Source organism: Chrysochloris asiatica, unplaced genomic scaffold (genome assembly GCF_000296735.1).
Source record: "Chrysochloris asiatica unplaced genomic scaffold, ChrAsi1.0 scaffold00099, whole genome shotgun sequence".
Lineage (NCBI taxonomy): Eukaryota > Metazoa > Chordata > Mammalia > Afrosoricida > Chrysochloridae > Chrysochloris > Chrysochloris asiatica.
In genome coordinates this window covers 6,259,991-6,286,323 of record NW_006408617.1, presented here as the reverse complement: position 1 = coordinate 6,286,323, position 26,333 = coordinate 6,259,991, and the positions used below count along the sequence as shown (strand labels likewise).

The window sequence follows — 26,333 nt, the reverse complement described above, 5'->3', positions numbered from 1 at the left end:
ATTGACCTAGAGATGAGAGAGAGAAGAGGAAGGGCTGGTTGGTCCAAAGTGTGGTGAGACTTGGGGACACCAGATCCCATGGACAAAGATATAGCCACAGAGGGCTATAGCTGAGAGTGAAGCATCCAGCTGATAGGAAGTGAGGGGAGATGCACAAGAACACACAAACTTGCAGATAGTACCCATCTGACCTAGCATCCATGACTTGATAATCAAAACTCAACTAGAGGAAGATAAAAAAGAAAACAATTTTTGTTAAAGGAAATGAGTATAAAGTGCTACAATTTGATGATCTTGACCTATACTCATTTAGTTAGTAGCTCAAAATACCACCAGAGAGGGATGGAGTCTTCACATCAAATATCAATGCTATCCCCTCTGTTTACAGGGTAGATAGGGATGGGCAACTTAGATATTGGCTACCTAAAATGAGGGGGTGATGAAGGCATGAAGTGACTGGCTTACAAAGTTTTAAGAGAGTGTTTAAGAGTGTGTAGAAGCAGAATAGTTTTCATCTTGTCTAAGTGGATTTGGTAAAAAGAGATGGTGATACGATTCTTATGATTCAGTAGCAAGTAATTGTTTTTGTGACTAATTGTGACTGTCACAATTGTAAAGGTAGAAGTTTTGTAAAAAAAAACTGGGGAGTAGTTAATCTTACAGTTCAGAAACAGAGGCCCCTAGGACCATCAAGGGAGAAGAGCACAAGCAGAATGTTCGACCTTATCCAGAGAAGCAGTGATACAGAGATGGAGGCAGAGATGGGGACAAGGAGAGAGGGAGCAGCTAAGGACTCTAGATTCATGGAAGGAGAGGTATTGAGATCTGCTGGTGGCCAGGAGGCAGACTTGCAGAATGAGCCCTTTGGTGGTGTAAATTATATATAACTGAGTGTTTAAAAAAAAAAAAGGCTAAAATGATTAGAGAGAAATACTGTTAATGGAGGGGATTATAATCTTTGTAATGAAACAAAGTATATGATTTGTTGAATGTAAAACTGATGGTCTGCCCTGTAAACTTTCACTCAATTCACAATAAAAACTTTGAGAGGGAAAAACAAAGATGAATTTTGTCATGCTTTTTCCTACTGAATCAGAATTTGTATTTAAATAAAATCTCCAGGCCACTTTAGAGTTTGAGAAGCACTGTCCTAAATAACTGGAAGCCACAGTTTCATAGTTAGATTATTTAAGTGTGTGATTTCAGGTCTTTTTGTTCAAACAGCATATTTTTTTCTCCAAAGAATAATCCATTGATTTTAACCAAGTCTCATGGCTGTTAAAATTATACACATGCTGTTCATATTTCACAGTATCATTTTATGGATAATTTTATTATTAAAGCCTTTAATTAATGTCTACATATATACTTACATACTTTTTTAAAACTAGATGGTCTCTAAGTTTTGTTTTTTTTTTCTACTTTTTCTGTGGATTGAGTGAAGGTTTACAGAAGATCATCAATTTTACATTCAATAAGTCATACTCTTTGTTTCATCTCAATGATTGCAGTCCCCTCCACTCAACAGTTATCCCACATCCTCACTGTGGTTCCTATTTCCATTCTATCCACTTTCCCATCCTTTCTCAGCTTTGTCTTTAGGTAAATGTTGCACTTAGGATTTTGAATCATTGACCATTCCATGGTGAGCATACCTTAGAAGTGGTGGTATCCCCCTACATGATCTCTAAATTTTTATTTCTTTCTTTCTTATTTAGAAATTTAAAGGAAATTAGAATTTAGAAATCCCCTGAATTTTAATTAATTTTTTTCTAGTTTTGAAAAGCTATTTCCTGGTACTCCCTTCTCTGCCTCTAAGAATATGCTCTTTTATGATTAATAAATGATCATTTTAGATAGATATGTTTTAAAGGCTTTTAGAAAGAGTACAAGAAGGACACATTTTTATCTGTTATATTTTGTGTTTGCTGCCCTGCATGTCCCCCACTCCACCCCAATTTTTCAAACTTCTAAATCCAGTTAAATGTGGATTCTAGGAGATTTTTATTATGTTTTCTTACCTCTTTTCCTATAGATCTTAAAATTTGGCAGGAATGTGACATTATTTCTAGGAATAGGAATTACAAATCCTCATTCTCCTTTTTCTCAAACTTGTGTCATTTTTGGATATTTTTGTTTTTTTTGTTCTGGATCTCAGTGTTCCCATCTATAAGATGGGAATAAAATATTTTTTGAATGACTTTACAGCATCATAATATACAGTAAGATGTCAATACCTAATTCATATCATCAGGAAATGTTGGCCCATTCTTGCTTTGTATTTTATGTTATCTCTTCACAGCTAAATAACTTCTGTTCAATATGCATCAGGAACCCATTTTTAAATACCTGTCTTTGTGGTATTGTTCATAACATGGTTGACCCTGAGATAGTCTTTTCCTTGTCAGTAGCTAGTTTTGATTTATGATCCAGATGTGTTGATTTTTAAACCTTGTTACCTATTATGATTCTTTGGGGGGCGCTTAAAACAGCAATAGCTAAAAAGAAGACGTGGACCCTGCACCTAGACCAATTGACTATGACTCCAAAAATCGGGAGTGGGGCTTTTAAGGCACACCTGCATTTTAAAAGAGCTTTCGACTAATGTGTATCCTTAGTGGAAGCTACTGATGGAGATGTTTACAGTTGAGTGTAATTTAGCCTTATGGAAGTCTGTTGTTGCACATTAGCCTCAAAGGACAGCAAGAAATATGAAACCCCTAGCTGCACTATGCTGTACTCTTCAAGTGATAAACAATTGATATGACTCTTCCCTCAGAAATAATCTGAAAAGAGCAAAGCATCATCTTCCTGCTTCTAGACTCTGTCACTAAAATGTTTTCAGACTCTTAATCCTCCAGTGTCAATATCAATCTCATCTTCTATCATTGTATTAAACGATAAAAAGAAAAAAACCCACTCTGAAAACAAGTGAGTTTTAATTCATTTCCAAAGCTGTACCTGAGGTGATATGAAGTTATTTGTAGTTTTATGTGTATGTTTAGCATAATTGATTTGTATGTTTGTCTATTTCACTGTTGAAATATTTTTTAGTTTGATTATGAGGTGCTGCCCCAGACTCCTAGGTGTGGGTATTTTGTAATATATACATGTGTGTGTGCAGTTTCATCTTCCTAAAAGCACCCCCACTCAATAAATAAATAAATAATACATTCTTTCATTCAAGACTGGCTAGCCCTGTCAGGTTTGAGTAAGGGGTTATAGACCTTTAAGAGTTTTTTTCTTTATCCTCTAACATTTAGCACAGCATTCTTGGCTCGTAAAAGTTTCAGATACCTTTAGTTTAAAAGTATAGGATTTATATAAAATTATAGTTTGAATGCCTACTCTTCCACTTACACTGATGGCTGTGGCCAAATACTGTATTTAACTGTTAGTGTCTTTGTCAGTAAAATAGGGGTAATATATCACAAGATTGTTGGATGGTAAGTAAGAATTATGTGTTATTGTACCAGTACTTAGTCAATATTCAACAAAAAAGTTAACATCCAATAAATGTGTGAGTTGCAAAGGCTAGAGAGAGAATCAAGATTTCCTTTATTATTAGAACAACAATCCAAAAAATAGCTATTTCTAATGATAAAAGAAGTCTTGGTTCTCTCTTTCCCCTTTCAACTCAGACATCCATTAGATGTTGTTAGGTGCTGTTACGTCAGTTCGGACTCATAGCAACTCTGTGTGTAATAGAACGAAACACTGCCTGGTTCTGCGCCATCCTCATAATCATTATTACGCTTGAGCCCATTGCTGCTGCCACCGTGCCACTCCATCTTGTTGGAGACTTCCTCTTTTTTGCTGACCCTCCACTTTATCAAGTATGATGTCCTTCTCCAGGGACTTGTTATGTGGAATCAGTTCTGACTTGTTGTGACCCTGAACAGGGTTTCCGAGGCTGTAAATCTTTATGGGAGCAGAAAGCCTCATCTTTCTCCCACAGAACAGCTGGTAGTTTCAAACTGCTGACCCTGTGGTTCACAGCCCAATTCATAACCACTGGTACCTCCTAAATATGTCTGAAGTATAAGACATAAAGTCATGGCACTGTGGCTTCTTAGGAGCATTCTGGCTGTACTTCTTCCAACAAAGATTTGTTTGTTCTTCTGGCAGTCCTTGGGTTTCCTTTTTTCTTCTCCAACACTATAACTCAAATGCATCAATTTTCTACCATCTTGCTTATTCACTGTCCAACTTTCACATACATATGAGGCAATTGAAAATACTATGACTTGAGTTAGGTGCACCTTAGTCCTCAAAGTTACTTTAAATAGGACTTTAAATAGGTCTTGTGCATCATATTTACCTAATGCAATATGTTATTTTATTTCTTGAGTGCTGTTTCCATCAGTGTTGATTATGGATCCAAGCAAAATGAAGTCTTCGATAACTTCAATCTTTTCTCCATTTATTATGCTGTTACTTATGGGTCCAGTTGTGGGGATTTTTGCTTTCTTCATATTAAGGTGCAATACATACTGAATGCTGTGCCCTTTGATCTTTGTCATAGGAACCCACTATGTGAGGAGCTTTGAAGTTCAATGATTACGTGCTTGGCTGCTAAATAAAAGGTGGGGAGTTGGAACCCACAATGGTTCCTTGGGTGAAAGATGAGGCTGGCTGCTTCTGTGAAGATTTATAGCCTTGGAAACCCTTTGTATGGTGCAGTTCTACTTTTTCCTAATAGATTGCTTGCTATGAGTCAGAATTGACTGGTGGTTTTGTCCAGTATGTAAACCACCAGCCCCTTTTACAGGAGGAATAAGTAGCATCCTGCTTCCTTAAAGATCAATGACCTTGGAAACCCCATGGGGCAGTTCAGTTTGGTTCTGCAGGGCTGCTGTGGGTCAGAATGGACTTGATGGCAGTGGGTTTGTGGTTTTTGTGATGTAACCAACATTTGGGTGGTGATTGTTGTTGTTCAGTGCCATTGAATCTGTTCTGACTCATAGTGACCCTATATAGGATTTCCAAGGAACAGCTGGTGGTTTTGAACCACTGACCTGTCAGCAGTCCAGTGCTTATCTGACAGTGCCACACCAGGACTCCAACATTGTAGTAAGTGCCAGAAAAATAACAGTGAATAAAGGAGACACTATCCGTATCTTTCATTAGTTTTCCTTGACTTCTGTATTAATTGGACCACAACCCTTCTGTCGTTCTGTGGTTGCATGTGTGATGCTGGAATCTATGCCACTGGTATTTCAAATACCAGCAGGGTCATCCATGGTGGGCAGGTTTCAGCAAAGCTTCTAGACTAAGACAGACTAGGAAAAAGGAAGAGGTAGTCCACTGAAGGGGTTAGTTACTGAAACCATTATAAATAGCTGCAGAACATTGTCTTGTAGAATGCTGGAAGTTAAGCCCTTGTGGTCTCAAACATAACAATTGTGAGGATGGCATAGGACTGGCCAGTGTTTTCTTCTGCTGTACGTGGGGTCGCTAGGAGTTGGAATTGACGCCACATCATCTAACAACAGTAACCTTCATTAGAGGTGTCCTAAACGAAAACCTGCTCATTGAGTAACTTCTTGGATAGTTTCATAAACATACACAAAGACAAGACTATTGCTCTATTGAAAAAGATATTCTCATATATAATTTATATCCCCTCAGAAAACTCTTTCTACTGCCTCATTAATTGTATCCTTTTTTCTCGTTGCCCACCCAACTCGCAAATTTTATTTTTGAGAAAACCACCCATACTATAGCAGGATCTAGCTCTGTTATCTAATACCTACTCGATTGCTTCCCCTGATTTCCAGTGTCATATTTCTTTTTGAGGTGCCCTGGTGGAGCAGTGGGTTTGAGGGTTGGACTGCCAAAAGCAAGGTCAGCAGTTCAAACCTTCCAGATTTTCAGCAGGAAAAAGATGAGGCTGTGTCTGCTCCTGTAAAGATTTACGGTATCAGAAACTCTGAAGAGCTGTACTATGTCCTACGGTGTTGCTGTTAGTTGGAATCAACTCAATGGCAGTGAGTTGTCTTTGGTTTTATATTTTCTGACCACTCGAACTTGCCTTTTGAGCTTTACCAGCATCTCAAATTTGCCATATCCAGAATCGAACAGATTATCTCTCCACTTCCCACCTCAAATCTAGCTTCTTTATGTGTTACTTGACTTTATTTATGTCATTACTTTACCTATCTCAAATTCTTACCTTTCTCTCACCAAGTCCTATTATTTGAAACCACTTCCTGGCCTCTGTTGGAATGGCCTTGTCCATCTTTTCAGCTCCTCTCATTTTTTTGGCATTCATTACCTTTCCTGTGTTGAGGAACCTGTGTGGCCTTTTTAAAACTTATATTTGGTTATGATTTGTATTCCTTTAAGTTATTTCTTCTATCCCATCCATTCAGGATAAAACTGGTAAATCCCAAACTCATTGGAAGATATACAAAGCCTTTTTTGAACTGGTTGGTTTTGTAGCCTGTGCCTTCCGCTTCTGCTGTAATAATAGTTGGTCATTTCTTTTCTTGCTTTCATGGCCTTGCATTTGCCATTCTCTCTCTCGTTCTCTTATTTACCTGCCTAGTAACTACTTACCTACTATCTTTTCCTTCTGCTGCTATGGGGAAATAAGTGACTGTGTAGAGCAGACTGCTCATGATCTGGAGCCTCCACTGGTTCACTGGTTGTTAGGTCCTAGTGGTTACACCTTTGTTTCTTTCAGGAAGTGGTTTCAAATAATAGGACTTGGTGAGAGAAAGGTAAGAATTTGAGATAGGTAAAGTGATGACATAAATAAAGGCAAAAAAACACATAAAGAAGCTAGATTTGAGGTGGGAAGTGGAGAGATAATCTGATAATCTGCAGTGTCCACCATTCAGAGTCCCAGAAGGTAATGGACTTTCTTCTAGAGAGTTCAAAAGAAGAAATGTTCACGAAAATGCCTGTGCCTTTATAGAGGCTTAGAGTTTAGGGAAACAAAGCAAAGACTGATTATCACCTTGGGGATACAGAGGAGAAGGAACAAATGGTAAATGGTGCTGACACTAACAATCTATCTCTATGAGGGGTCCAACTTTTGGGCATTCTTTTTTTTTTTTTTTTAATTTAACATGTTTTAGAATTTTATAGTTATTTGCTTAAGGCCTGCCTCCCCACTGAACAATATGCCCCATAAAAGATGGATGCCATCTCTTGTCTTCCCTCCTCTACTCTAAGGTCCTAACACACTGCCTCGTGCACATCTGTGCTCAATATGCATTTCTTTTTTTCAGTTTAAATATAAGGCATTGTGCTTTCCCCTCATTTAGAGCTCAGTTCAAGAGTGGTCAGATGAGCTAATCAGTGTTTACTGAGTGCTGATCGTGTACCAGACATTTCACTAAGACTGCTATATTTGTAAGGAGCCCTGGTAGCATAGTGAATTATGAGCTGGGCCGCTAAGTGCAAGGCCACTAGTTCCAATCAACCAGTTGCTCCATGGGGGAAAGGTGAGACTTTCTGCTCCCCTGAAGATTTAGGAGTTATGGGTGTGGTGTTGTTGGTTAATGTGCCAAACTGCAAAGCCATTTGAGCTGCAAGGTCAGTGGTTCAAGTTCACCAGCTGCTCCTCGGAAACCCTATACAGTATCACTATGGGTCAGAACTTACTCAACAGCACTTCACAACAATAACAACAAAGATTTGCAGACTTGGAAACATGATACAGGGTCACTGTGAGTTGGAACCAACTCAGTGGCAAACAGCCACCACTACCACTTTGTGGAGTTTAGGTGACAATGAGATATTCACCTAGAGTCCCTGTGTTATTATTTTTTTCCCTTGCCTTTCCCTTCACCCAAGCTAATATGTATTACTAACAACTAATATGTTGTTAAGTGCCATCAGACTCATTTGTTGTTGTTATTGTGAAGTGCCATCAACTCGATCCCAACCCATAGCAATCCTGTATAGGGTTTCTGAGGAGCACTGTTGGCTTGAACTGCTGACCTTGCATTAGTATTTCAGTGCTTATCCTGCCACAGAGTGTACAGAACCCTAAACCCACTGCCATTAAGTTGATTCCCACTCATTTGCTTCAGTGTCATCTCTGAAAAACTTACCCTGCTATTTCTCCTTGCCCCCTCCCACGTTGTTTTCATAGGTTCCTGTCAAAATACACATCACACTTCTTTGTGGTTGCCTGTTGACTTGCCTTATTTCATAGTATTCCCTGCTGCTTGAAAGTGAGAGCTATCTGTTATTTTAGTAGTCACAGTTTAGCACAAAAGAGATTACACAGATACAGTTTTATGGTTCTGTAACTCCTCATATTAAGCCACCAGACAAAGGAAAACGCTTAAGAGGTCATTTAAATTTTTATATGAGATTCATACAGCAACCAAAGATCAGAAACCTTGGAGTTTCTCACTTTTATGGGGAATGTACATCGTGATTGAGATATGTTCTAGAGCCAGTGAGGGTTTCAGTTCACACTGAAACAAATAAAAAACAACAATCCAATTAAAAATTGAATACAGAACTAAATATTCAAGTTCTGCCTGTTTTGTTTATCCGTCTTAAAATTATCCTGCTAAAGCCAAGAGACTTCATCTTAAAACTTGATTTTCTTATTTTAAATATGAAGAGGGGTGGTGTACAAAGTTCATGGAAATATGAAATGAAAAGATAATGAAATAACTTTGTAAGAAAAATTGAAGAAAGTATGAAAGTTAATTTTCACTTTTATAAATGACATTTTCAGTAAATGTCTTTAGTGAATTATTCAGAGTCATCTTTCCTCCCTTTCTCCTACAGTTTACTTGGTACACCCTAAAGGTGCATGACTGGTATATATATAGTTGTGCTCCAAGGCCTCATCACACTCTTTTATTGTTTAGTTTAAGGATCATGTAGATAATGGGCCTTTGCTGTGGTTCAGGTTATTGCCAGTGTTTTCCTTTTTCTCTTGACAGTGGAAAACAGGCTTTCGTAAATTTGTTGCTCAGTTCTTAGGGCAATTACAAGCAGTGCTTTCTCAAACCAAACCCTGCATTCTAATTTGGTGATCTGTACAGCCTCCCTAGAGATACTCCAAGTAAAGCCTAATGTCATTTCCTTTTTACTAGTAGATTTTGTGTTTGTTTGAGATACTGAAAATAACTGCTATATAACATCAAACTTGATGCTGTTGATTTTGTTGTCTTTAAGGGTTCTGTCAGGATCCATAAGTAGTATCAGGTGAGCAAATCTTTAGCTTTGTGTCTCGAAGAACTCTAGTTTGTTTCTTGGTAAATTATTTCATAGTCCTATGTTCACATAGGTTGGAACAGACTCCATAAATTAAAGGCCACAATTTTAGATGTGGACACCGTGGGTGATGCAAACAGTTAGGTATGTGGTTGCTCTCTAAAGCAATTGGCAGATTGGGTTTACCCAGAGACACCTCTGAAGATAAGCCTGGTGACCGACTTCTGGAAACTCCGCCATTGTAGACCCTAGGGAGCTCACTTCTACTCTGACACTCTAGGGGTCGCCATTAGTCTAGAGCAACTCAATGAATGGCAACTGGTTTTCAGTTTATTTATGTACCTGACAATAATGTTTAGAACACTCTTGTTTTCTTGTGATGTCCACCTTTCTTTGAAATCTGTCTAATGAAGTTCTTTGACCCTTTGGTGATCAAGAGTAGGATGTCCTCTTTTTTTAAAACTCAAAATATATTGAAAAAATAATTTATGTATATCATGCAATAGATATTAGCCAGAGTTAATAAAGAATGTGTTTTGTATGAGGGGGAGATCCCTAATATTTCACAACCCCAATATATTCTAGTCAATTGTAAAAATTGTATTTTCCCAAAAGTATGATTTCTTTAAGGTCAAGAAGACATCTATGGATTCTTGTGTGGCACTGTAGTATAAGCACTGGACTGTGAACCACAAAATTGGTGGTTCAAGCCCACCAGCTGCTCCTTGGAAACCCTATACAGGGTTGCTATGAGTCAGAACTGAATGGATGGCACTGAATGAGTGTAATGTTTATACCTTATGTCTCCCTTTTTGGTTGAATGAATGAACTAAAACTTGCCTACATAAGGAGATCTGGTGGTGCTGTAGGATAAGCAATGGATTGCTAACCAAAAGCCTCTCTCTCTGTGGGAGAAAGAGAAGGCTTTCTGTTCCAGTTATCGGTTTGAATTGACTCAACAGCACTGAATTTGGTTTTGGGCTTTTAGGACTATATCGCTACTAATGCCATCTATCATTTCTGTTTATAGGTGTTACCATTTAAAGAAACCTTTCCAGCAAATCTATGATAAAAAATATAAGTAACAGAGGAAACGATAACTGTTATTTCTCAAGTGACAAACTTTTAATGCCAGAATGACTCACTTCAGGCGGCTAGTAAAATCACATCTTAAAAGACATTACCATAAGAAGTTCTGGAAGCTTGGTGCAGTAATTTTTTTCTTTATTGTATTTTTGATTTTAATGCAAAGAGAAGTAAGTGTTCAGTATTCCCAAGAGGAATCAAAGATGGAAAGAAGTATGCAAAGCAAAAACAAGATGTTTGACTTAGTGCTAGAAGCTGTGAACAATATTAAAGATGCAATGCCAAAAATGCAGATAGGAGCACCTGTCAGGCAAAGCGTTGATGCTGGTGAGAGACCCTGTTTGCAAGGATATTATACAGTAGCAGAACTCAAACCTGTTCTGGACCGCCCACCTCAGGATTCTAATGCACCTGGTGCTTCTGGTAAAGCATTCAAGACAACCAATTTAAGTGCTGAAGAGCAAAAGGAGAAACAACAGGGAGAAGCAAAGCACTGTTTTAATGCCTTTGCAAGTGACAGGATTTCTTTACACCGAGATCTTGGACCAGACACTCGACCTCCTGAGTATGTTGAAGACAAGTCATGGTTTACTGTTTGTCACCAAGGTTGATAAGTTAAGGAAGTTACTTGTTCTTGAATCACCAGTTGGGGGAGGGGGGGGTCAGCAAATAACTTTTATTTAATCTGCTTTGTTTATTTTTTGCCTATCATTATTGGGGCTAGATATCCTTATCTATGCTCCTTTGGGAGGGTAGTGTAGACGTGGCAAGTTGTTTGCTTAGAAATTAGAAAACCGAAATCTAAATCCTACCTCTCTAGAAACACAAGGAAATACTTTCTTCTAAATGCTTTCATTTTCTCATCGATGAAGGAGAAAATATTGGGCAGTTATGGGAAATGGAGGGAGGTGGCGGAGTTGTTTCTATTCCTGTGTGTATTGCTGTAGAATAGAAAAGTTAAGGAAAATGCCAAGGTTTTGGAACTGTTAGAAAACACTTTATGGGTTTATGAACTAAGTCACAGACTTGGTGGTGACTTTCAGTGCTATTATCACTTGCAGCTATGCTGCTTCCTCGGGGTTTTTACTGATACTTAAGAGCTCTGGTAGCGTAGTGGTTACGAATTGGGCTGCGAGCCGCAAGGTCAGCAGTTCGAAACTAACAGCTGTTCTGTGGGAGAAAGATGAGGCTTTCTGCTCCCGTAAAGATTTACAGCCTTGGAAACCCTGTACAGGGTCGCTGTGAGTCGGAACCGACTCCATGGCACAAAACAACAACAAAGTACTCGAGTTGGAATCTACTCAACGCCACTTGACAACAACAAGTACTCCCTATCTATAGTAAGTGCTAGTGAGAGGCCAACATTCCTTTTTATTAAGTCACTTTGTTTAGCTATTTATTTGTATCAAGTATATTGTATTTTAATTAATGATTTCCCCCAAGTCCTACTTTGCTGACTTTTTGTCCTTTGTCAACCATTTTGTTAAATGTGAGGTAATGCTTATATGTTCTCTTTGGACTGAAATGTCTAAAATATATCCCAACACTCTCAAACCATAGTGCAGATTTTTTTGATTGAACAGCACAGGCAAACTATAAGCAAACAGTGCCCACATAGTTGCTTTCTTGCTACAGCAGAATTGCATTTGGCAGTGAACCTGAAAAAAAGGACTTTTTAAAAGACTTAGCCCTAATGATTCCCTCTGGTTTTTCTGGATTTGTGAATATGAATACCTGCTCCAACTATTTGATGCCCTTAATATTAAAGTTTTTAGGTTAGGTTTCTCTCATTCTAATTTGTATGACTCAAGGTTAAATTGCTCATCATTTTTAAGTGAAAGTGTAAAGAAGCAAATGAGGTTGGCAATAAAATACTCTCACTGTTATAACAGGGCACAGTATAGTTTCTTTTTATATTAGTATTTGTATGCAATACAGCACTTTACTGATTTTAGGGAGGTCTTGACTGGAAAGCAATTCACATTACAAATCATGAAGTGTGATTTTTTTTTTTTCTTTATGGTGTTAGCTCAAGATGAGCTTGTTTTCTGATACAAGCATTGAGAAGCTGCAATAACTTTCCATGTTAATCATTAAGTAACTGACAATCCATTAGCCACATTAAGAATGCTATTTGTTTGTTTTTTGATTCAGAATGGATAATGTAGAGCTGTATAGAATGGGTGAAGATGTAATAGTGTGTTACTTTGAATTAATCTACTCGTGTATCAGCAAGGAACAAGTTTTCTGATGATTTGCTAGACTTTTTTGGGCCCATTAAAGTGTAGATTGAGTTTCTCCAAAATCCAGATGTTCATGTGACTGATAATTTAAGCATATTCCTGTATGTCAGACTTTTAAAAAAGTTTGACTAGAAATTTTCAGTTACTTTGGCAAATTACCTCAATGTGCTGTTTTAATGACATGTGACAAATTTAAAGCATAAATTGAACATGCTTATTGTTTCCAAATAAATGGAATTTATCAAATAATTGGATCCTCACAGAAACTGAAAGTGCGGAGCACTGGAGACTCTAATTGCAAAGGCTGACCACACCACAGTGGTTTAATATAAAGTTCATTTTTATTGAGGGAGACATTGAAAAAAATTAATTCAAGATTAATTTATAACAATTTCTAGCAAATGGATAAAAATAATAATTAATGAAGAACTATTTAGAGTCTCTGCCTGTGCCCACGAACATTTCAGATGTTAAGTATTTTGTATACTGAGCAGACAAAGCAACCAGGATTTAAACTACTTTAGATTATTGATTTTCATTCCATTTTGATTTTTAGGACGTTTATTTGTAACTTTTAACATGAATGTAGACCTTTTATTTTAAATCTCTAAATAGATATTTTAAAAAGAAACTTTAAAATGCAAAGTCTTATTTAGTTAAGTTGTTGGATTATTGGAGCAAAATTTTTTATACAACACATGGAAAAGATGGTAAGCACTTAACTAATTATTTGCTGAATGAATCAATATCATAAGGAAATAGATTTTATGGTAAGTTATTTTTCCTCCTTTTGATTCATGTGTAGATTTAAAAATTAAATAAACTGGAAACTATTATATACTTGGAATAGTAAAGTAATCACTAAATAGATGAGTATTCATTTATTAAAATTTATAATTTTTAAAGTTACAGATAAGAAAAATGTATGATTTCTGTGTGGAAGGAGGAAGAAAATTTGATTTTTGTTTTAATAATGATAAGTATTTGCTTTTTTACATGTTGTCTTACAATTGTCATTTAATGAAATATTGTTGAGAAAGCTTATAATCTTTGGCATATTGTAATCTGTATCAGTGGACTTGGTTGTTGGGTGAATGGTCTGCTTGTAAAAAGTTTTATTTTGATCTATTTACAGTTACACAGCATAAAGATTTCCAAAGTGATTGGAGTTAAATAATGAAAATTTCAGTAATGGTATTGTGAAATTAAACAATAAAGTTAATCACATGGTTCAATTTCTTTGACTTGTAGATGTATTGAACAAAAATTTAAGCGCTGCCCTCCCCTGCCTACCACCAGTGTCATAATAGTTTTTCATAATGAAGCCTGGTCTACGCTGCTTAGAACTGTCCACAGTGTGCTCTATTCTTCTCCTGCCATACTGCTGAAGGAGATCATTTTGGTGGATGATGCTAGTGTAGATGGTAAGAAAACACATGCAGTTAGATTGTTACCTAAGTAAATCCATGGGATTTTATCCAAAGCTTACTTGGTTATATTGTGGTATCTGTATGCGTCTCGGAGTGTAAATGCAATAGCTTTAGTGGTATGTATGATGGGTGAACATAGACTCTAAGAGTGTCCACAGTCATGTATCTTAGTGTGCAGAAATGTATGAGGCACAATTTTCTAAAGTTTTATCGAGTTCAATGTGAGCCATTTTTTGTACCCTTAGTGGGTGAAAACACAGATTTGAACCTTGCACGAGCCAAGCTGCTGTGGTTGAGTCCCAGCTCTGGTCCTAACTATCTGTGAAACTTGGGCAAGTGATTTTATCTGTGTCTCAGTTTGGTTGCCTATAGTACAGGAATAATAACTTATTTCACTAAATCTATTTTTAGATATACAGTTAGTTTAAAAAGCTAGTTAGTTTTAAAAACTAGTTAGTTTTAAATTAACTGTGTATTTTTAGAAAGAAAAAAACAGATAAATGTAAACCAGTGGCCAACTAAACTAACTTGCCGGCAGTTTTAAGAAGTATCAAATTTTACATCTTAGAATTGAGGCATTAGGGAAATAATAAAATTATTTATTATTTTTTGAGAGTAAAATGAGGTAGTATAAATAATATATTAACAAATAAATAGTATAAATGAGTATTTAAAATCACTGAAGAGCTACGCTATTTGGTTTCATTTTGGTTATTTAAAACATTTCAATACTGTTGGCAAAGTTAGCTTAAGTGCTTTTGTCCATTTCCATTCATAATTACAAGTCAAAAATTAGTTGCTAAGTTGTATGTTTAGAATAGAACTTCAAAACTCATCTGACAAATACTTTTAATTTTCAAAATTTTTGAATATATTAAATATTAAATATATGCAGATGATTTCAATGTTTGCAGAATCCTGAATGAGCCCAGATTTGGAACCAGATTGCTAAAGGTACTCGGTGTACCATAAGAAAAGCAAAAAAAACAAAAACACTACCTATTAAGTGACAAATCATCAATTACAAAATATATTCAGATTTCAGAAATTCTCATAAGTGTGAATTAAGTATAAAATTGTTAGCAGTGTATTTAATCATATCTGCATCAATTCTAAACATTCTCATGTTTTTAAATAAAATATCTTGCATGAACTGATGTTATGTTCTTAATTGTTGTTGTTGTTGTTAAGTGCCATAGAGTCGATTCCAACCCATAGCAACCCTGTATAAGGTTTCCAAGGAGCAGCTGGTGAGCTTGAACCACTGACCTTGTAGTTCAAACAACTTTGCAGCCCACTACACCACACCAGAACTCCATGTTCTTAATTAGCATCCTGTGAAATAAAGTTGCTTATTACCAGAGATTTTTTAACTAGAGATGAAACCTAGCCTCCAAATAGCAAATTTTTATAATTCAGGTCCCCTGAATTCAGGTTATACACTACATAACTCTGGAATCTCCTGTATTCTTAACCCAAGCTACTTTATCAACTAGTTTTTTACTGCCGATTCTGTTTTGAGTTTTTATTTCATATTATTTCTATATAGTTGGACCACAGTTCATGAAATTTTAAGTGACATCTCATTAAATTCTGAACACTTCTCATATGTGTCTTAGGAAAAATATCTTAGCTCCCTCTTCTTTGGCTTGTTGAAACTCCTCTGAGGTTATTTTGATTTTGTTTGATTTTCTAAGCAGTATGGCAAAAAGGGCGATACTAATTCCTCAGTTGAAGGTAACTTCTGTTATTTAATTCCACAAAGTATTTGCATTAAAGGAAATCAGAATAAAAAGCACAATTCATTCAGAATCTTTCTGTTTCAGCTATTTTCATCTTTCCTTTTTCTTCCTACTCACTGTCTGAATAATAGTATTTATATCATTCTACCCATGTCAGAAATCCAATTTAGAAATAGACATTTTCAAATAACATTGGTATTGTTTTGCTGTTTTTAAGTGCCATCGTGTTGGTTCTGACCCATAGTGACCCTGTACAGGGTTTCTGAGAAGTGGCTGGTAAGCTTGAACCGTGGATCTTGTAATTCAAACCGACTTTATAGTCCAGCACATTAAGCCACAGTGCCACACCAGAATTCACTGTTATTAGTCTGTTTCTTTTACCTTCAAAACTTTATTTTAATGACAGTGGTGGTTAGGTGGAGTTAGGTGCATTTTACTTTAACCATTCAACTCTTTTCACCTCATAGTGTTAACTGCAGTATCATAGTGTGAATACTGCGATATTGCAATGAATATCCTGGTGTTTATGTTTTTTTCCTTATCTTGAATTATACCTTTGGATAAGTTAGGAGAAGAAGCACTGTTTGCTCACATGGTTTGAGTATTTTTTTTATTCTTTATAGCAATCAACCATGGGGTTGAAACTGTTTTCATGGCCCTGAGCTGTCTTAGCATGCTAGTGTCATGTGATTTATTGACTCAGGCATAAACCTATCTTCTTGACTGATGAGTACACACTGTGGAAAATGTGTTCCTTGCTGCTGCGAAGAAGCCTGTGAAGCAGAAATTATAGTTCCTGATCTCAGTGTATTCAGGAAGAAGCGGAATAAGTAATGGCTGAGGGTTAATGCACTGGACTGTAAGGTCAATTTGAACCACAAGCTCACAAGCTTCTCCTCAGAAATATTATACAAGGTCATTTTGAGTAGGAACTGACTTGATGACACTTAACAACAATAATGGAGTAGCAATGAAAATGTTAAATCCCAATGAGAACAAAAGAGAAGATAATAAACGTTTTCAGCATAGTCCATGTGGTAGGGCCTGTCTTAAATGCTTTACATCTCTTATCCTTGAAGAAATCTACTGGTAAGGGTAGATCCTATTATCTGTATCTTATAATGACACTGAAGGAGCTCTGGTAGTGTAGCGGTTATGAATTGTACTGCCAATCTCACCATCAGCTGTACAAAACTACCAGCTATTTTGTGGGACCAAGATGAGGCTTTCTGTTCCCGTAAAGATTTACAACCTTGGAAACCCTATACAGGGTCGCGATGAGTCCGAACCGACTCCACAGCACATAAAAACAACATAATGACACCAAGGCACAAAAGGTAAAAAAAGCGTGTCCAAGATCCCACAACTAGAAGTAATGTTGATATAAATGGAACCCAGTGGTTCAAATTTTAGAAGTTTGACTAGAAAAGAGTGCTGTGGGTAGGAACTAAACTCAGGAGGCCCATAAGATTATAGAAAGTTCAAAAGTTCTGTGTAAATAAAAAAATGTTTCCTAACAATTTCAAACAGTGAGAAGGCTTATTGACGGAATCTGTACTGACTCCATTTAAAAAAATATCAATCCCCATTAAGACCTTTGAAATGCCTCTATTTTACATTTCTATTTTACAAGTCCAGTAAAGCAGAAAATACATGATTATATTTTTAAAGCAAAATCTTGCTTGTGTTTCAGAGAATTGATTTTGAGATACTGAGAAGATGTTAAAATAGTTAATCTGTTATGCTGAGGCTACATACAGGGTTTAGATATTTATTTTTCCAAGGGTTGTTCCTGGACTCTCACCTTCTCTATGAATGTTTAAACTTTTGAAAAAGCAACTCATATGTACACCCCTGGAGAATTGGAAAAGCATACAAAATCACAGATAAAGGCAAAGTTATCTGCATTTGCTTCTGAAATCTAGCAGAAGAAAACATCTAATCCAGAGTATCAATTGACCTTCTCAATGTCCCCCAATTTTTTTGTGGTTATGCTGTAGGCCCAAGAAGATCACTTGAAGAACGATTCAACAAAGAATTGAGAATTTAATGATTAAAACCCAGACTTGAGAAGTTGTTTAAAAATATAAGCAACACTTGTCATATTTTTCTTCCGTTTATTGCTTCAACTTTTGCTCATTATCACATCCAAATTGGAATATTGTAATTCTTAAGTTACACACCTGTTACTACAATTTTGCCAGTTTTAAACTTTATTCTTGATTTGCACACTCCTTTCCTCTTTTCATATTTTCACTGGGAAAAAAATCTGCTACAAACTTCTAAAATGTCCAAATAATTTCTGCTCCTTGTAAAAATAATCCCACACTCTTATGATCCTGAACCTTCCTACCATCCTTTCTCTCAACATTTTAGTCTCAAATTATTTTTATCACTGCTTAAATATCAGAGACTCTCCTGAGACTCATCATTTGTTTCTAAGATTTCCAGGTTTAAGCACCAATTTTAAAAACCAACAAACATATTTTTGGCTAAATTCGATTTCTTTCATCCCTTAGTTAGTGTTTTCAGACCTTTAAATGAGTCTTGTTAACTGTGTGGGTTCACTCCATTTGATGTTTTTCAATTCCCCCCAAAGGCTTTATTTCTATGAAATTATTTAGTTATATAATTTCTACAAAATTAGCATGTATTATAATGATATGTGGTACAGAAGTTAAGCATGTATTATAATGATATGTGGTACAGAAGTTAAGCATGTATTATAATGATATGTGGTTCAGAAGTTAAGCTTTGCCTTAATGTATATAGTCCCATTTCTCCAGTGGACAGTTAAAATTAAGGCTTAATTTTTATCTTAATGGACGAATGTGTGCAACTCTAAAGATTATAAGTGGGGAAGGATCACTATCTTGACACTGGTTTATTATCTTTCATATGTTAAATGGAAGAGCTAATATTATTTATTTTTGTTCCCTTACAGAATACTTACATGGTAAACTAGAAGAATATATAAAACAATTTTCTATAGTAAAAATAGTGAGGCAAAAAGAAAGAAAAGGTTTGATCACAGCACGGTTGCTAGGAGCAACAGTAGCAACAGCTGAAACGCTCACATTTTTAGATGCTCATTGTAAGTATATATACGTACAAATCTAGTTGTCATGCATTTTCCCTCCCCCTCCTTTTAATTTGGATTCCTGATGTGGTACTATAGGATGAGCACTGGACTCTTAACCAAAGGTAGGTCATTCAGACCCACCAGCCGCTCCTCAGAAACCCTATGTTGTTGTTGTTGTTAGGTGCCATCGAGTTGGTACCAACCCATAGTGGCCTTATGCACAACAGAACGAAACACTGTCCAATCTTGGGCCAATCTCACTACTGTTGCCACGCTTGAGTCCATCGATGCTGCCACTTAGCCAAGCTATAGGGTCACTGTCACTCAATAGCACTTAACAACAACCTTCTAATTTATAAGGCAAGGAAATTTTTTCTTCAAATACTTAATTTTCTCTTCTTTATCAACATCTTCAACTGGTGATTATGGCATTGACAGCCCTGCTTTCTTGTGTGAAGTCTCCTCAACTTTAACATCCTCTAGTTACTGGTTTCCCCCAAGACCTGTGGTTTTCCTAGAAGCTCATTCTGTTTTGTTTTGCTTTCTTTTTAAAGTTTTCCTTATTATTCTGTTTCCTGCACTTAAAATAAAAGAACCCTGGTAGTGTAGTAGATTATAAACTGTGCTGCTTATCTCGAGGTAAGCACTTTGAATCTACCAACTGCTCCTCAGGAGAAAGAAAGATGAGGCTTTCTGCTCTTGTAAACCGACTCCATGACAATCTTAAAGTGAAATTTATTTGTTAACCTTGCCTTAGTACTGATATATATATATATTTAATGTTTTATTGTGAATTATATGATAGTTTACATGAGAGAACTAGTTTTACATTCATTCTTTGCAGAATTTTATGGCTTATTTTCTCCTGAGATCCAATCAGAGAAATAAAGCTTTCAATTACTTAGTCAAAGAGACTAGGTTAATAAATCAGAATACTGATTTTTGATGAGATGATATTGGCCAGCACAAAATTGCCTTTGTTCTTGGCCTATTTTAAAGCAAAACACAGTAGCTGAATCCTAAATACACAATGTTACTTTTACTTCCTTTCTAAGGGGAAAAAAAGTCATCATATGAAAAATTTCCTAAGATCAACTGAATCTTACCCTTTTCATTTCACTCATCCCATCTCTCTCATACACACCTCTTTAAATAGAAATATTCAAAACACAGACAACTTTCTATTTCTGTATAAATTTTAACAACAAAAACCCTCTTTTTTTTTCATTAAATTCAAACTGTGTTTCCTCTAGGTGAGTGTTTCTATGGTTGGTTAGAACCTTTGCTGGCTAGAATAGCGGAGAACTACACGGCTGTTGTGAGTCCGGATATTGCATCAATAGATCTTAATACTTTTGAATTCAACAAACCTTCTCCTTATGGCAGTAACCATAACCGTGGAAACTTTGACTGGAGCCTTTCCTTTGGCTGGGAATTACTTCCTGATCATGAGAAGCAAAGAAGGAAAGATGAAACCTACCCAATTAAGTAAGATGATTGCTCTCCAAGTCTAGCATTTGCTCCTTACAGTGTGGTTATTTAATTATGTATTACTGTTTACTTTTACAGCACTTGCCTCTGAGGTAATCCATACCAAGGAAGTAAAGATCACACACATTCTATATGTAAGGAATAAAAAAGTCGTTTCCTTAGATATTCACACATGATGTCACTGAGTAGAAAACAGAATCAAGTGATTCCTTAGGTCTTCCTCATAATCATTGTTATAAATATTTAAGTTTGACTGGAAGAAGACTCTTAGTAATTATGCTTTGCTAGGAAAAAACACTAAAGTATGTTTGCTTTCCCCTCCCCCAAATTTGACTTTTAAAATAACATTTTTAGTTTTTATTGGCCTACATAAACACTTTGAGATTATGATATCTGTTTAATTTGGTTATGAAGCTGATACACTTGCTCTTAAACAATGCTATTTTATTTTGTTTATAAAAACAATGTTTGGTAATGGATTATTTTTCAGAACACCCACTTTTGCAGGAGGCCTTTTTTCCATATCAAAAGAATATTTTGAATATATTGGAACATATGACGAAGAAATGGAAATCTGGGGAGGTGAAAATATAGAAATGTCTTTCAGAGTAAGTTTATGGAGATAAAATATAGCGCATACATTAAACAATGAAATATATTGGGTTCTTATTGGTTGGTACAGGTTACTATGTGGGTAGTCTTTACTTTCCAAAATCTAATTCCTGGGAAGTCTGGAATAAGAGTGTTTCCTTTAAAAATATAACTTAATATATCTATTTGTTGCTGTCAATGTAAAAAGACGGATCAGTTAAACTCTTGTGTCCAGGCAGTAACACCAATGAATGCACTTGTAGCTACTAAATCCAAGCCAAGATAAATATAATTAAATCCAATGCTTCAGGAAATGAGTTGATTATCAAGGGAGTTAAAATGGAAAAACATTTATATATAATTTTAAAGGACATTGGATTCAACTCTTTGGATTAAATGAGCTGGTTTTTCTCTTTGCACTTGAAAAGTTATTATGAGAAACAAAACGAAGGCTTTGGATAGTCTCCACATGTACCTCATTGATTTGATTTCATGAGTTCACTTTCCTGCAGTTGGCTTTATAATTCTTTTTTTTTTTTTTTCATACTTTAGGCTGGAATCTAGTAGAAAAAGTATTAGAAGTTGATGGTGGTAGTGGTGTGCCATTGAGTCTGTTCTGATTCATAGCGACTTTGTATAGGGTTGTTGTTGTTGTTGTTGTTATGTGCCGTTGAGTCGGTTCCGACCCATAGCGACCCTGTACAGGATTTCCGAGGGTGTAAATCTTTACGGGAGTAGAAAGCCTCATCTTTCTCCCGCAGAGCAGCTGGTAGTTTCGAACTGCTGACCTTAAGGTTCGCAGCCCGATTCGTAACCACTACGCTACCAGAAGAATTATATTTTGACTCTGATCCCATAATATTCATTTACTGACAATGATCATGTTAGCCAAATATGAGCTCCTTAGGATAGTGGTTTTGTTTTATTTGTTTTGGTATTTCCAACACATGCCACATTTTTATCTAAAGCACAGTTTGTTAAATTGTACATTATCACTAAGTTTCCTCATTTTTTAGAAAAGAGGAAAAGACAGCAAGAATATTAATCGATTACTTTCCCTGATACTAGTATGTACAATTAAACATGGCTTCATTTCAGATTTTTTGCTTAATGGTTCTTTCTGGCAAGAGCAATTATCAAGATATTTATATATCGATTTCATGACTTGAAATGCAGAAGAGCCTTTGGTCTTCCTGTGCAATGAGAGTGCTTACTAATTGTTTGCAAAAATAAGTTGTGAATTCAGTTTTATAGAAGATTGGTTTCTTTCTTTCTTAAAAATGTTCTTTTATTGTCTTTCATGCTTATGTAATTTAGTAGAATTGTTTTTTGTATTTAAGAACCTCAGTTGAACTTTCAGGGGCCAGGTATTATATGTAAAGTTGTAATAAATCCATTTTCTCATTATTTTAATGAAAATCTTAAAGGTAAACTTAAAAGCAGCACTTTGATCTTCTTAAAATACTGTAAATTTAAACAAATATCATTAATTATCAGGTATGGCAATGTGGTGGGCAGTTGGAGATTATGCCTTGCTCTGTTGTTGGACATGTTTTTCGCAGCAAAAGTCCTCATACCTTTCCAAAAGGTACTCAGGTGATTGCCCGCAACCAAGTTCGCCTTGCAGAAGTCTGGATGGATGAATACAAGGAAATATTTTATAGGAGAAACACAGATGCAGCAAAGATTGTTAAACAAGTAAGTTAAAGTGAATTAATTAGTTACATAAAAATCCACATTGTGTTTGTCCTTTTGTTTATTTGAGTCCCAAGTACAAAACAAAGAAAAATAATTATTTCTGGTGCCAGGATTTTTTTTGTTGTTGTTTTATTTTAACTCTTTAAAAAATACCCTACGGATGTCAGTTTTTTTCCCTATTTTTAAGGAGATGTGAAGTAGATTGCTTTAAAACATTCAGATATTCTAATCGGTGCTATCCTTTTTTAATATGAAAGATAGTTTTTTAAATTGCATTGATTCAACATTATACTTAAAGAAAAGTTTACTGGTTTTAGGAAATGTAATTAACTCAGCACAGAGGTACTAAGTGGCCTTTTGAACACAGAGATCTAGACAAAGTCATCATAGTGTGGCATGAGAATAACCCAGGAACATCAAGGTTTTTTCTTTCCACCCTCTGCCTCTACTACTCACCTGAGTTGTTACCTTGGTAAAGCGCCCATGAGACTGTAAAATGAAGATAAAACTTCCTAGGGTGGTTGAGAGGTTGTTTAGCAAGCTCCTTCTCTCTTCCCCATCTTCAAGGATGAAATACACCCAGCCTATCTCATGGCATAGCATCAAAAGAAGGAAGTGCTAAGTGTTATCAAGTGTGTGGTACTATTGTTACTGACCTATCACAGATAAAAACTCTGCTAAATCTCAACACCATTGCAGTAGAACTGAGTTCCAGCTGTCTCACTACTGGATGTGCTAAAAGTATCTCAGCTTAACAACATGCTTCAGTGAGTGGACCCTTTGTAGGAGACTGATAATTTGAGAACTGTTTCTTAGTCCAGGATATCAATATTTTGACTGTCATGGTAAAGAAAGATATGATGAAAGTTTTCTACCTTTTCTTCATCTCTAGTGTCTCCCTGTAGCTTGTCAGTAGGAAGCAAACTTAGATTAAAATCTTTTTACCCAGGACTGCCACAACAAATTGGGTAGATTGTGTACTACATCAAAGTACCTGGCTCAGCAGGCACATGGGTACTATGTGCGAACCCCATGCTTTGCTTTTCATTGACAAAGGGGCTAATGAACCAGAATGCAGTTTGTTTGGCTACAAATCAAATAGGCCTACTCAGTATAGGTAAAATGCATGTGCTAGCCAGAAGTCTTAAGAGCATCATGCCTCTTAAGAGACTTATACTGTTTGTCAAAATACATTCATTCAAGACATTGAAGTTATAGTAAAAAATTGTTTTCCTTAGTTGAGTAGATAAGCTTAAGTATTTGCCTTTTTATAAAGGAGTCCTGGTGTTGCAATGGCTAAGTGATCAACAGCTAACCAAAAGGTTAGTGGTTTGAGTCTACCAACCACAGTGAGAGAGAAGGATATGACAGTCTGCTTCTGTTATGAACAGTCTTGGAAACCCTGCAGAGCAGTTCTGCTCTACCCTAAATTTAGGTATCAAATATAAATTTTCCTGTAAACCAAATAACTCTTTAGTTCCTAAATTTTTTTTTTTTTTTTTAATGATGTCTTATTGTTAGGTGCTGTCCGCTCTTTTCCGACTCGCAGCAACCCTATGCACAGCAGAAGGAGACACTGCCTGGTTCTAGTCCATCCTCATATGTTTGAGCCCCTTGTATGTTGGAACCATTTGTTGCTGCCAATCCATCTTCATAAGGGTCTTCCTTTTATAATAGACCCATCACTTTACCAAGCATGGCTTTCTTTTCTAGGGGCTGGACCTTTCTGACAACATATACAAACTACTAGAGATGAAATCTCACAGTCCTTTCTTCTAAGGAACATTCTGGCTGTAATTCTTCCAAAACAGATTTGTTAGTTCTTCTGGAAGTCATTGGTACTTTCCATATTTTTCACCAACATCGTAATTCCAATATATCAACTCTTCTACAACATTTCATACTCATTGTCCAGCTTTCATATGCATATGAGGTGATTGAAAATACTTTGGCTTGGGTCAGTCTTCAAAGTGATATCTTTGCTCTTTAACACTTGGATTATGGATCCAAGCAAAATGAAGTCTTTGACAACTTCAGTCTTCTCCATTTATCATATTGTTATTTATTGGTCCAGTTGTGAGGATTTTTGTTTTCTTTTAGTGGAATTTACACCGTAGGCTGTAGTCTTTGATCTTTGTCAGTACTTCAAGTTCTCTTTGGAAGGTAGTGTCCACCTGCATATTGCAGGTTGTCAATGTGTCTTCCTCCAATCCTAATGCCCAATATTCTTCTTCCTATAACCCAGTTTCTCTGATTATTTCTTAGCCTAAAGATTGAATAAGTATGGTAAAAGGATACAACCTTGAAACACATCTTTCTAGATTTTGAGCCTTTCAGTATGTTCTTTTTCTGTGCTTGGTCTACATACAGGTTCTGTATGAGCACAATTAAATGTTCTAGAATTCCCATTCTTCTCATTGTTATCTATAGTTTGTTATGATCCACACAGTCAAATGCCTATGCATAGTCAGTAAAGCACAAGTAAACTTTATTCTGGTATTCTCTACTTTCAGCCAAGATCCATCTATTATCAGCAGTGATATCCCTAGTTCCACATCCTCTTCTGAATCCAGCTTGAATCTCTGGCAGTTGATTGTTGATGTACTGCTGCAACCATTTTTTAATCATCTTCAACAAAATTTTACTTGCATGTGATTTTAATGATACTGTTCAATGATTTCCACATTCCATTGGGCCACCTTTCTTTGGAAAGGGCACAGATAAGGATCTCTTCAAGACTGTTGGAAACATAAGGGTCTTCCAAGTTTATTGGCATAGATAAGTGAGCACCTCGCTGCTTCTTCAATTTGTTGAAACATAACAGTTGGTGTTTTGTAGATTCCTGTTTTGCACCAATGCCTTCAGTGCAGCTTGAACTTCTTCCTTCACACCATTGGCTTTTGATTGATCATATGCTACCTCTTGAAAGGTTGAACATCAACCATTTCTTTTTGGTACATTGACTCTATTCTTTCCACCTTCTTTTGATGTTTCTTGCATCATTCACTATTTTGACCATAGAATCCTTTGATATTGCAACTGGAGGCTTGAATTTTTATTTCAGTTCCTTCAGCTTGAGAAATGTTGAGCATGTTCTTCCCTTTTGGTTTTCGAACTCCAGGTCTTTGCACATTTCATTATAATACTTTGTCTTCTCGAGCTGCCCTTTGAAAATTTCTGTTCCACTCCCTTGGTTCATCATTTCTTCTAGTCATTCAAGAGCAAGTTTCAGAGTCTTTTCTGACATCCTTTTTGGCATTTTCTTCCTTTTCTGTCTTTTTAAAAGACCTTTTGCTTTATTCTTATATGATGTTCTTGATGTCACCCTTTGGTCTCTGATGCAACAAATCTGTTCTTGAAATGGTCTCTGAGTTCAAGTGAAATATATTCAAAGTTGTATTTGGGGTTTTTGGTTTTTTTTTTTCAAATTTTTATTGTGAGGTTTCCGTGGGAGAACATCAGCTTTACACTCATCCTATCTTATTTTGTTTCATTGCAATGATTACAGTCTCCTCCGTGCATCATCATATAACCCCAAAGGGTATACCACACAAACCTGCCCTTTCCCCGCCCCCCCTCGCCTCCCCACCACCCAGCTACCAGCACACAGCCCTTCTCCCTCCCTGAGTCCAGAGTCACCAGCCGCCCCATCTGTCCATGTCATCATCTCTGTCTCCATCCCTGGCGTCACTGCCTCTTTGGGTAGGGTCCCGCTCTCCGTTCTTCTCACTTGATGATCCCAGGGACCTCCACTCCTGGGCTGCAAAATCAATCACTC

General features: G+C 36.3%; 1 protein-coding gene across 1 annotated transcript in view; it reads left to right on the top strand.

Moving 5' to 3' along the window:
- Nucleotides 1-26,333, top strand: part of GALNT3 (UDP-N-acetyl-alpha-D-galactosamine:polypeptide N-acetylgalactosaminyltransferase 3 (GalNAc-T3)) — a 100,728-nt gene that overhangs the window by 21,890 nt on the left and 52,505 nt on the right. Inside the window, exons 2-7 of the mRNA XM_006867004.1 lie at nt 10,223-10,843; nt 13,773-13,945; nt 18,638-18,787; nt 20,029-20,263; nt 20,757-20,874; nt 22,355-22,555. Coding sequence (XP_006867066.1) covers nt 10,329-10,843; nt 13,773-13,945; nt 18,638-18,787; nt 20,029-20,263; nt 20,757-20,874; nt 22,355-22,555 — 1,392 coding nt within the window. The 5' untranslated portion in view covers nt 10,223-10,328. The remainder of the gene's footprint in view (nt 1-10,222; nt 10,844-13,772; nt 13,946-18,637; nt 18,788-20,028; nt 20,264-20,756; nt 20,875-22,354; nt 22,556-26,333) is intronic.